Source organism: Meleagris gallopavo, chromosome 12 (assembly GCF_000146605.3).
Source record: "Meleagris gallopavo isolate NT-WF06-2002-E0010 breed Aviagen turkey brand Nicholas breeding stock chromosome 12, Turkey_5.1, whole genome shotgun sequence".
Taxonomy (NCBI): Eukaryota; Metazoa; Chordata; class Aves; order Galliformes; family Phasianidae; genus Meleagris; species Meleagris gallopavo.
Window position 1 is genome coordinate 17,461,106 of NC_015022.2, and position 12,492 is coordinate 17,473,597.

General features: G+C 42.0%; 1 protein-coding gene across 3 annotated transcripts in view; it reads right to left on the reverse strand.

Annotated features, from left to right (window-relative positions):
• The window catches only part of MEGF11 (multiple EGF like domains 11), a 192,604-nt gene that overhangs the window by 27,953 nt on the left and 152,159 nt on the right, over positions 1 to 12,492 (reverse strand). For all 3 annotated transcript variants that reach the window (XM_031555353.1, XM_031555352.1, XM_031555354.1), the window contains exons 14-16: positions 7,831 to 7,977; positions 5,128 to 5,262; positions 1,826 to 1,954 (exon numbers count right to left, since the gene is read on the reverse strand). In XM_031555353.1, coding sequence (XP_031411213.1) covers positions 1,826 to 1,954; positions 5,128 to 5,262; positions 7,831 to 7,977 — 411 coding nt within the window. The remainder of the gene's footprint in view (positions 1 to 1,825; positions 1,955 to 5,127; positions 5,263 to 7,830; positions 7,978 to 12,492) is intronic.

The following is a 12,492-nucleotide window of genomic DNA, read 5'->3' on the forward strand; positions in this document are numbered from 1 at the left end:
TCAACTGCTAAAATTACCACATTCATTTGAAGCGCGGAGCACTGCTCAAATTATGTAAAAATGTAAAGAAAACTTCTTTCAGTATGAATTCCCATCCACAAAATCAGATTGCTTTTGTTGATGGGGCCAATATTAAATTAAAACCTCCAGGTCTGTTACATATTTCTACAAGTACAATATTAATACATTTTCAAAAGTTATTGTAAGCCTCCCTCCGAAACTGAATGCAGTAAGTTACAGTCATTAGTGCCAGACTAAAAGATCCAGAATGATGATAACCCTTCAATATAACAACTATATTTTTGCTTTAAAAAGCACTTTCCATTGCTGCCTATTAAAGGCGTGAATTAATAAGGCATGGTTCCCAGGAAACCTGAAAGTAGAGAAACGGTGCCTATTTCCACGCATGCCATTGGCTGCAATTCTGACGATAAATGCAAGTTTCTGGCACAGGACACACACAGCCAAAGCCAGAATGAATAGCAAAAAACCTGCCATGACGTAAATCAAACAAAAGGTCCCTGAACTCACACAATGTACAGCTGAGCAGGACTTGGCCTAAAGCGTTCGTGCTATAAGCAACCAGAAATACTTTTGAAAAGGCTTTGTAAGTTAGAGCCGCGGGTCTGTGTGTGTCTCCAGAACTGGCTCTGGAGCCAGAGCTAAAATTATCTCCTTTGTGGCTCCATCTCTCGGTCATCCCAGGTTAGCTGCTGCGAGGGAGGATCGCTGACAGCTCAGCGCCAGACCCGGAGCTGCAGGCCAGGACCCCAGGAGCCGGGTGTGAGGTCAGCTCTGCGCCAGGAGGTTTATCCTTTCTTTGCAGGAAGGTAACTGAGAAAAGAGCCAGGCTCCTGCTCTGCCAGTCCAGAACACCAAGCAGCCATCCCTGCATCCTCCTGACTCTAAACTGGCAGTTGTTGCTACTCAACTGGCCTTCCTCCCTAAGGGAGAAATCTCATCCTTTCTCAAGGTTAACAGAAACTAACAGTCATTTCTCAATTACATGGCTAAACATAATGAGGAATCTGTGCAGCTTTCTGTCTTTTTTTTTTTTCCTTTTTTTTTTTCTTTTTCTTTTGAGTGACAGCAATATTCTGCTCGTGGAAGACACACAATAAAAGTAAAATTACAGCCGTCTGTTTTTATCCAAATCCCACTTTATCACTTGAAGTTTAATATATTTTACTCTGGAATGCTGTCTAATATGCTAGTTGTATCCTGAATATGAAGTAACATTTCTGAATGATAGGATATTGCTTCCCTCTGTGATCTATCTTCAATTAAGGGATGCTCTCAGGAAATGACACTTTGGGATCAACAAATGCCAATCTTCCACCTGGGCAATTTTTGAGAAGAAAATCCTCCATCCCACCAAGCCCACATTGACTTTTACAATTAAATTACATTTAATAGAAACATTTCAGTTGCCTAATTTCTCAATTCTGTGGGCTCGATACATGAAAACATTTACTGGTTAATAATTTCTAATAACTGAAAGAAAATGATTTCAAAAAATAAATAAAAGGGAATCCAGTTAGAAATTAAAAGGGAGCGTGGAGCTTTCTTTTCTGATAAGAGCTTGTGACCTCTCTTTCCTGTAATAGAAGCCAGTGACTGCTTCTGCAAATTCCAAATGCATATAAACTAATTCAAGCCAAAGCTAACTTAGATTAATTAAAAGAAATAAGCTATAAAGAGAGTAAGGCACTGGCTGCTGTAATACTTCAGGGAATTCCCTAGAAACTGCCTTTAACTTTCCGAAAACACTAAACAGGAAAACATGTTATTCAGAGCAGAGATGGAGAATTAACACTTTGCTTACTCTGGGAGCAGTCCTTCCCTATCCAGCCTGGAAAACACTGGCACGATCCATCGATGGGATTGCACGTCCCGTTCTCGGTGCACTGGCAGAGCTCAGCACAGTTCTTCCCATATTTTCCACTGGGACACACTGGAAATACAGAAGAGTTTAATGAAGGCTTCATAATGAGTATTAGGAAGTCACAGGATTCAACATTTAGCAATTAGAGAGAAAAGTAATTATGACATTTTTATTTGCTGAAGACAAGAGGGCAAATTTTTTACGGAAATAAGGAAAAGACAGAAGAAAGCATTCACATCCACTGCGTTTGCTTATTTCCCAGGCATAAAAGCAATATGAAAAAGTCATCTTGCAATCCATTTGCCTGCCGGAAAATGAATCTAGTACAGTCAGAAGATTATCATTATGGAAGGACGTTGAAAGAAGCAGGTATTGGGAGAGGAAGAGGAGAACAAAGCCGTCGGTCCCCATAGCTAATTGCTGAAGTTGGAAGAAAAGAAACTCTGCTTTTCTTCCAGAATCGTCGTGTTGCAGCCTACGCACAGTGACATAAAACTAACAGACAGGTATATCTTCAGCCTCCCACCAAATTATTGGAAATCTTTACCATTAAAGTTGATGGAAAGCTCTGCTCAGCAATGAATGAAATGTTTAATTTCACTGCTCTCATTGGCTGTGTTCCCTGACAAAAACAGATGTACTTTCACAACAAGATAAAACACACCGTCCATCTCTGCAAAGAGCATAACAGATGGAACTGGACTTCTATCCTTACAAACAACAGCGATGTCAAAAAAGTCATTAAGGCACTCCCTGAATTATGCAACCAGTTTACCACTTCAGCTTCTCTCTCTTGCTCATATGCAGTCTCTGCAGGTGACCTCGATCTACCCTGACTGCAAATCAGCTGTAGATTGAAATCCTGAGCTGTGACTCATTTGCTTTTTTACAATAGGCCACCTTCCACTCTCACTAAGGCAGAGCCCTAGGAGTGGTGCAGAAAACAACAGTGCGTGGTCTAGCTGCAGACTTATCTGTAGGAATGGATACAATTGGCTGTCAAATGATGTGCTAAACAGAACAGTTCTCTACCTGAAAAGAGATAAAACCAAACACAATATGAAGACACAATGAACAATACACGGACACAAAGAGAAAGAAGGAAAGAAAAGGCCTCATATCACAGAAAGAGCAGAAACTAAAAAGATCTGTCAGGTTTTCGTATGTGCCACACAATTATTCACTTCCAGTGCTCTATACAGAGCAGTTCAATGCAATATTTCCAAAGATGGAGATAGATAATATCACTTATAGGAAGCCTGGATTTTTTATACATACGAAAAATAGTTCTCAAAAGGCTTACTTAAAGTAGGAGCTGATTTACACTGCAGTGCAGAATGCTAATGAATCAGGAAAAGATTTGTGATCCAAACACTGATGCTGACAAAGCCAACAGGTCACACTTGATAAAGAAATGCTTCAGCCTGGCACAGCGAGAGCCAGCAGAGGGGTTCCTACCACGTGAGCACCCCTTATCCTACGAAATAGCATGAAGTCCTCCAGGATGGCAACACAGAGGGATTACAAAGCCCATCCTGCCCCAGGGGCTGCTCTCATTAGGTTAAGTAACCCAGCCGTGGACTGACACAGTGACTCCCTTGCCAAGTTGTGAGACCCAAATACAAGCACTTCTCAAAATGCTTCAAAGATTTTAAACCAAGCTGCAGAGTAAGGACTAATACTGCCTTCCTCAGGACCAATCTGATTGTACGACACAGCCAGAGATGTTAATTAGCAATAAAAGCTCTGAAGTGGGACTGCAATTCCCCGTAGGATGTCAGCTGTGCTCTAGCAGCGATAACATTGTTCTAGCAGCGATAACGTTGTTATCAATCCATCTTGCTACATGATTGGGAAATATATTCATAAAACAGCTGCTTGGTTGTGTGCTGCTTTGAATCTGTAGTACAACCATGTTACCCTGTGCAGTTTCAGAGGTTACAAAGCTCCGTGCTGCTGCTGCTGGAGTCACATCCCTGCTGCCAGAAAAGGGACAGCACAAGGGGATGGAAATTCAGAAGTGAAATCTTTGTTTCACGTTTTTCTAATGGAAAACATTAATTAGCATTTTTCTTTCGACAAAATAAAGTTACATGGTAATTCATTATGACAAACTGCAACACAAATTGATTTTAATTAGGACATGAATATTTTAAAATTAATTTGCCGGGTAGATCAACATTTCAAAGTAAAACCAGAAGTGCTGAACATCTGAGCAAAAATAAAATAGAATTTTCTTAAGAGGATAATTAGCCCCGCTTACGCTTTGAAATCTGGTTAACTTTTCATATAAAATGGACAAATTCACTGAAATATGTTCATTTTAATAAATAAATTGGTATAATGTTTAGTTGACTATACGGCATAGGAAAAAGAAAACATGGTTACATTTAATCTGTTTAATGACTTTGCCTAAGTACTGTCTGCAACTTCTAACTTCCCCAAAAGCAGGTCATTAGAAAGTGTCAGTTCAATTTTTACAGGGATGGTGACTTCACAAGGGCAGCGGCCACTAGGAATTATCTCTTTTAAATCTGCAGGCAGAAAATACCCCCAGAGGTATGCAGCAACTCAGGCTCTGCAGAACACCATAAAGATTTTGGAAGCGGTTTTAGGATAAGACTGAACACGGAGCTTTTGGGTAGAAGTGGACTGCCTTCTAGAGGCAAAGAGTGCAGTGATGGACACAGGGAGAGCAGAGGGTACTCTTAACCTGTGAACATGAGCTCTTTTCCACTGCCCCTTGATGTTTCTGTCTCCTTACTCCTGTGTTTGGGTGTTGTAATTTCAGCTGTTCCCCCAGTCATGCTCTAGGTGTTAATATTGCTGAGGCATTAACTCTGTCTTTGGGTTGGTGTACCTGAGTTGGCCTCCACCTCAAGAAACAGAGCTCCTGCTGAAAGAGCATATGAAAGTGTCATCGACATTTAGGCTGTGATGGGCTTAGCAGAAAGGAAAATGAAACCATTGGATGGCTGATGTATTTACAGCAGGTGTCTCATTCCATATTCATCTCAACATGGAGCGGCAGACCTGTTTTATTTATGAAAGCAGGATCACATCAGATTTACAAAAGGGTGACTAAGTACCTATCTGCATTTTGTCTCTGAAATAAAGAATTTCTTGTGATCTGAACTGCTGAAACAAGGGAAAAAAGGCAGACGCATTGTGATCAGTCTTGCTACAGAGTCACAGACACAGAGACTTAGGAAAGGTGGGTGTGGGGGTCTCAGGCTCCATACCTTGGTTGCAGAGGGTGCCGAAGAATCCTGGCAAGCAGTCGCAGTGCCCGGACACGTGGTGACAGGGACCACTGCTGTGCACGCACTGAGGGCATGGCTGGCTGCAGTGGTGTCCATAGAAGCCAGGGGGGCAAACTGAAGATAAAACAAAACAGGCTGTCTCAGGTTTTCAGAAGGTTTCTCACTGCTGAGAGCTTTAGAATTCTCTCTGTCTTGATCTCAAGTGAATAACATTTCTTCATTTCTAAAAACACAAAGTTCCACGAACAGCATAAATTTAGGAAGCCTGCTGGATTATCTCATGTTGAGTCTCCCTGGCCATCTCCAGCTAAGGATGTTCACAACACATGGCAGTATAAGACATCTGATGCCCATTTTCCCATTGGTAGACATGGTTAATACCTGGAAACATCTTCCAAAGCTTTTAAGATAGGCAGGAAGAGAAACACTCACACATACGCAAAGCATAGAAATCCACCTTACCATTTTCCTTAGGAAATTAAGCTAAGAAGTCAAAGGAGTATTGGGAAAATCTCAACATTCTTTCTTCTAAGTGACTACATGAAAAGCTGATTGCTCATTTCTAAACATATTAGGTGCAAGACCTGTGCTCGTGTAGGACATTCAGTTTATACATACCATTGCAAGAGCATCTGTCAGTGATGAACAGAATTTAAAATGGTAATTATGGGAACAGCATACAAGAGCACCTAATTTGCATCAGTAATCACACTGGTTAGCTGAGCAAACTTGTCATGAACTATGCGCTTAGAACTTGGATTGAAATTATTGTAGAAGCTGTCCACAAGATAGCAGCAAGACTGGGGCCCAATGTCTCTTACAAACACGTACTGTTCCATGTAAGCACATGCAGACTGAAAAAATCATCCACTGTCCAAATGTTCACTGCTACAGATAAGAACAAAAACCTCCATGAAGTTTCATTAGCAGTACAAGTGACTTCATATGTTTCTCACTCCTGTGGTTCTCCATCATGTAGCTCTGTCTCAGTGCTTACTGTATCACGTTTGCTCTATTTTTTCACTGAATGAGAATTTCCCTCTCGGTCCGTATGCTCACAGCAGGTGTCAGGTTCCTACACCGCTGCACATTTCCAGCTGGAACTCAGCTGACAGGTTTGTTGATGATGCACTTGCTATAAAACAACCTGGATCATTCCTGGAGACATTTCTGCAGGTCTAAGACCGATAAACCATCCTGGTGTCTCCTGCAATGCTGATTGCACAGACAGAACTACCCGGAGGGGTATTGTCTACAGTGCTGCCATGTACTAAATTCTGTTTCTAAATCACTTTCCAAGAGGGAAATGGGAATGATTCTGAAAGCAAACTTAGCTGAGATGCAGGTAGTCTTGAACTTGAATCCTGCAGAAAAGCTGGCTGAACTCCCTGGCTCTGCATCCACAGAGGGGCTTTTCAGCAACACAGAGAGCACAAGCATCCAGAGAAGCCCTCTGCTGTCACCCCAGAGGAATGGAGAATTTCTGCCCATTAGGTTTTCAGCAAATGTCTTCAGAGAGCAGCCTGGTTATGGGAGTGTCAAGCTGGGGACGTGGTTTGCCTCTTGTAGCCTGTGTGCCATAAGCTGATAAAACTAAGCAGGTTTTTTTTTTTCATCTCAGAAAGGCCAGAAACTATTAACTTCTGGACGTTTTGCACTCTTAGGGTTTCAAATTTGTAAAACAATTTCTTCCCCAATTCCCAGAAGCTCTGAGCACCACATTTCAGCCTTAGAAAGAGGTTTTACAGTTATATAGACATGCTGAAGCACCTGGAAATTGGGGTTTATAATGGAAATGCTTATAGGCTATTAACTACAGCAGTGCTAGAGGTCATTGTTATAATGGCTTTAAATAAAAACTGTCAGCTACAAATTATTTTTAGAGATGAGTGTGCGCTAGTGTCAAGTGTAACCAGTGAAATCAGGAGGGATATATGAAGTGGGCATGAGCATATCTTACGGGAAGAACAAGGGCTGATGGAAAAAGGGAGAGAGACCCATTTCTTGTTTACGTAGGAAGAAGGTTGCATCAGTTTGGATCAGTGAATACGGGTCCCTCAGGGGCAAATACAGCTTTCCAGGTAAAGTAAATGAGAGGATTTTTATCTCCTTGACACATTTTAATATGTAGCAGCAGAGCATCAGACGAGAGATATTTCTGGCTGCCGTGTTTCTTTTTCTGGCATGCAAGAGAACGTCGCCTTGTTATTTTGATAGCCAACACTCATCTACTTGTCATTATGTGATGGGCTGTAGCTGACTCTGCTTAGCAGGTATCCTACAGCTTCTAGTGACATATCTAGAAACTTGATTCTACCCACATCTTGCCAAATTTGTCATGCAAAGTTATCACTCCTTTTTGAAGGACATGGCTTAGTGGGCATGGTGATGGTGGTGATGGGCTGGACTGGCTGATCTTACTGGTCTTTTCTAACCTTAATGATTCTACAATTCTATGGTTCTGTGATACTTTTAGGCCACATGTGTCCTCTTGGTACTGTGGAAGGCCAGAAGAAACAGAAGGCAACACTCTACCCAGCAGAGCCTTGTCTTCTTGGCCAAAAAGCGTTTTTGGGCTAAGTCATCAGCTCATGCCACTCAGAAACCCGTGGCTTTGTCTGGTGCCACAGATAACATTTCTATCAGCTTTGCTTCTGTCAGCACATCCATGGGAAATCTTACTTCTTTGGCACAGGGGTCCTCTGTAGCCAGGTGCACAGTCACAGGTGCCGTCCTCCGGAGAGCAGGATCCACCATTCTCACAGCTACAGGAGATGGAGCAGTTGGGTCCCCAGCGGCCCTGGGTGCACATATTGTCACAGTGGATGCCTGAAGAACACAACGGCACTCATTAGGTTTCACACAGCTTGCTCTGCTCAAAGAAACGTTTGGGTGGATTGACACCTCACGGTACATCACAGAGCAAACACGGGAGTCTGGAAAAAGAAATCGCTATTCTTTCATCTGCTTCATAAAGTGAAAAGTAAGAAAATGCCAAAGAGGTGAGTTCTGTAGGTGTCAGTGAGCTCCTGTGCAATCCTTAGCACCGTTTAAGGAAGCTCTGCATGTCGTCTGAAAGATGAAGGTCAGGAGCTGCTTTAAAGTCACAAAGAATCTCAAATAATTGGCCTGGAAATATGCAGTTGATTGAAATCTGATTACTTAACTGTTGTGAACTGGAAGACTGGGAAGAAAAATTCAAGGTTCTGAAAAAAAAAAAAAAAAAAAAAGTACTAGTATTTGGTTTCTTGAACATGTGCAAATTCAGTTCTGTGCTGCACATTGCTCACTTCCTGGCTCACGGCACAGTGCTCAGGGTTATTATGCACTTACTCCACATCCACCCAGAGCTCTCTGAGTTCTGTGTTAATGAACCGAGCTCTGATCTAGCAAGCGGCCATATGTGCCATAGACTGATCATCTGCATGTTAAATGGAGGCTGAGACCTGCCAATCTAGCTCCCAGTGACTCCCAGGGTTGTTGTTTGATATTTATCATTATGAAAAGCAAAGCTTGGAAACACTGAAGGAAGCAAACAGCCAGAAAGCTTAACATAAGGCTCTTGGCGTCATTTCAGCTGGTTTTTGTTTAAACTGGTGACTTTTAAAAACAGCCCTACGCCGTGGCTTGTCACATGGATGTAAGCTCAGGATTTGATCCAGCGCACAGTTCAAGAGACTCTTACTTCTCTGGGATAAGGCATCACCAAAACCTGCAATTAGCAGTGCTATTTGCATCATCAAGGGCTCCTTGGATAGAAAAAATTTTGGAGGATCGTGAACTAAAAGAGACATTAAGCAGCGCAGCTGCAGGGAGTGGCATTAGCAGCAGCACACTGAGTTACTGATAACGACAGAAAAAATGAATCACAGGCTGGCTTGAAAATTTTCCTAACAACATTAGCACACCGGGTGCTTTACAACTGCTCCACCAAGATTTGATGGCATACACATGCTCTGGCTCGACTTGCAACACGTAGATGTTCTTTATCATCCATGCACATGTCCCCGCTGCATAATGGGATAAATGCAGGCAGGGACCCTGAGAGCCCCAGCCAGAGGCTGGATTAGTGCATGGCTAAGGAGAAACACAATCCCAAGTCATTTCCTACACCTCTGATAACTTCATCTGGATGCTACAGGTAATGGACTGCATTTGTGAAGCTGCGATCTGTGCAGTCACCAAACTTTGAGGATTATTAAATCAGCTAAAAGTCATTATAAACACACTTACAGTGCAGTTTCAAGTTGGTTTTATAAATCTCTGAAGTTAATACAGTAAGAAATACTGCAGAGCCAAAATTTCCCCTTTCTGAAGATTAATCACACAATTATAATGTCCCTTCCTAGAAAATCTAACCAAGTCTGGCAAAAGTACAGTTGGAAATGGGGTTTCTAGTAATACACAGTCATAGTTTTATTTATAAAGAAGCATGGTCTGTGTTATAAAGCTTAATAAAAAACGCATTAAAAGACAGTAAAAACATAATACAAGCTCAATCACTTAATATTTAAGAAAAGATAACTGAAGAGAAGGAGGGCAAAAAGAGAGGAAGAACATTTGTATTAGTAAAACCAAGAAAACCAGCAGCTTTAGCACAGCCCTCCCCACTCCCCAGGAAATCCCTGCATTATGTGAACAGTAAATGCTGTGTGTGTACCTACGTAATACATCTGCAGTGCTCTGTAATTAAAAATTAATACGGTAAATTGTAAATAAATAAATGCATTTCATACTCGTACATCTACGTATGATCATTCATAGCTTCTAAAGGCTGATCTCAAGCTCCCAGAAATGAAATTCAGACGCAAAGTGGGAAAATGTGTCTCTTTTCCTCCTGACTGCAGTATTAAAAATGCAGCTCTCTTATTGTGAATGAGCTATTTATAAACGGAGACAATTAAACAGCATTATTTCCTGTCTCTTTCAGCAAAGTTTGGGGAAGAATGACATTGACTCCTTCCTCTGGTAAGGTAGCTGAATTAGGATGCCATGGCTGTTCCTTGCAGCAGCAAAGTCCTTCCTTTAGTAATGAATAATGAGGGATGTCTTCCCGCTCCTAACGAAGGCAATGAGTCATTGTGGAGCTGATTGTTGTAACAAAATGTAAAGGGAGGGGAAAGGAAACCTTCTAGAAGATGCTGATACCCATTACAGAACGTATTTGTTTAATAATTTTCAGAAGACAGCCGAGAAGGGGCCGCAATCAATTTTATTACTTTATATTACTCCAAGTTAATTCTCGTGGAAGACTTCATTTTTGGAGGCTCCTACATGCATTGAATTGCAAATGTAAATGAGAAGTTAAAATTGCATCTGGACATGCGTGTCTTACAGAACTGTGTTAAAAAAAAAAGCCCCTTAATTTTACAATTCCCAGACTTGGCAGCAGATGAAGGAGGAGTCTGTTCCTCCCTAACTACTGCACAATCGGAGGCAGCGAAGCAGCAAGCTTTCAGAACATAAAACTTTCACCTTTGCTTGGGAACTTGCTGATGAACATTTCTGATAAGCAATTAGTTTTCAATTTCCAGAAATATAAAAAATGCTGAAGTTGACACATCTCATCTTTATCTCACGTCACATCTGCAGATTCCTCACTTACAAACAAATTCCTTGTTTCAAAAGCATGATGTAGAGATTAGGAAGACAACTAGCAGAAGAATAAGCCCCCAAAGCTGCAAGAAGCAGTTCTATACATAAACTCTATTGCCTGGATACCAAGAAATTCTCTCACCGCCTGAGGCTGTGGTTCACAATTGCAGATACTAGCATGAAATTACGCTTCCAAGACCTTCTTAAACAATGTTCTGGGAGTGAAATGTAAGTGAAAATGACTTAACTTACATAAAAATTATACTTATCCACCCTATGCGGGGGCAATGGGCACCATGCAGTAAGCCAGAGCCAAGGCTGAGGCTTTGAATCCAGCCTGGAAACAGCAGCCACGATCCCCCCACCCCAGGGTGGACTTGGAGTACTGCAGACACTCTCAAGCAGGATTTCCAGGTCTATCCTTTCAACTGCTCTATACACAGAATTTACTCCCACCTCCCCACACCTTCTTATTTTGCACACAATGGGCAAGAAAATTGTACTAAGTGCCTGAATTGCTCTTGTGTATGCTGTGAAAAACACAACCTTCACCCACCACAGCAATCACAACTGCACTCTTCTAAGGAATAACCACACGGGAGAGCAGTTCCACACCGTCTGTGCCTAAAGCTATTTCAGGATTATTTATTACCCAGTGGCCAAACCACTGCTGCCTCGGATTGGGAATATCTTCGGTGCAGGGATAGGCACTGCTTGTGCAGTGATCACAGAATCACAGAATCAGTAAGGTTGGAAAAGAGATCCCCAAGTCCAACCCCAACCATCCCCACCATGCCCACCCACCATGTCCCTCAGTGCCACATCTCCGTGGTTCTTGGACAATTCCAAGGGATGGTGACTCCACCACTTTCCCTGCTCCAATGCCTGACCACTCAGAATAAATTTTTCCTAATATTCCACCTGAAATGCAAAGAGGTAGATGGCACCTCACTGGTTCTCTGTATTAAAACGTACCTGTGAAAACTTCAGCTAGCATCCACACAACCACTACGAGGAAGAGTGAGAACAAGAAAAAGGAAAAAAAAAAAAAATCCCACAGCCAAACCACTTGGATATACAGCAGAGATATACTCTCTTGAAGAGAGACTTAGTACACTGCTTCCATTAATAATCCTCAATGGCTTCAATGAAAGTTTGTCAAAGTAATGCAGATTTAGTACTGCCTGTAACTATGTCACGCTGAAGGACTTCGGAAGGTGAATTTTTGGAAAGGCAGAGCAGAATTCCATTTCTTCCCCCTCCAACTTACGCGTGCAATTGCTCTCAGGCTTGGGGATTACCTCCCCGGCTCTTAATAAAGCCTGCTATTGTTTGTCTGCCTTGTCTCTGGATAGTTGGAAACTAATGCTCCAAACAGAACAGAAGAACAAAATTGGAAGGAATAAATGAGAACCTGTGCCCCACGTTTGACCACAGCAATCCCCATGGCAGCAGTTCCTGCAGCAGGACTGCTGCACTGCCCAGCATCACAGTGTTTTTCAGGGATGGAGGAATGTGATAAATTACAGAATGTTGGTCCCATCCCCCCATGTACTTTCTATCTACCAGTGTACAACTGTAATTACTTCTCTGAATAAGGTCTTCAGCTTTTTTTTTTTTTTCTCTCCCCAATAATCACAATCTAAAGACAGATGCAGCATCAATTAGCAGTGACAGGAATGATCTCAGCAGACATTTGAATCCAACACAAACATTGTGCTCTCCTCCACCTGTCTTTCAACATGACAT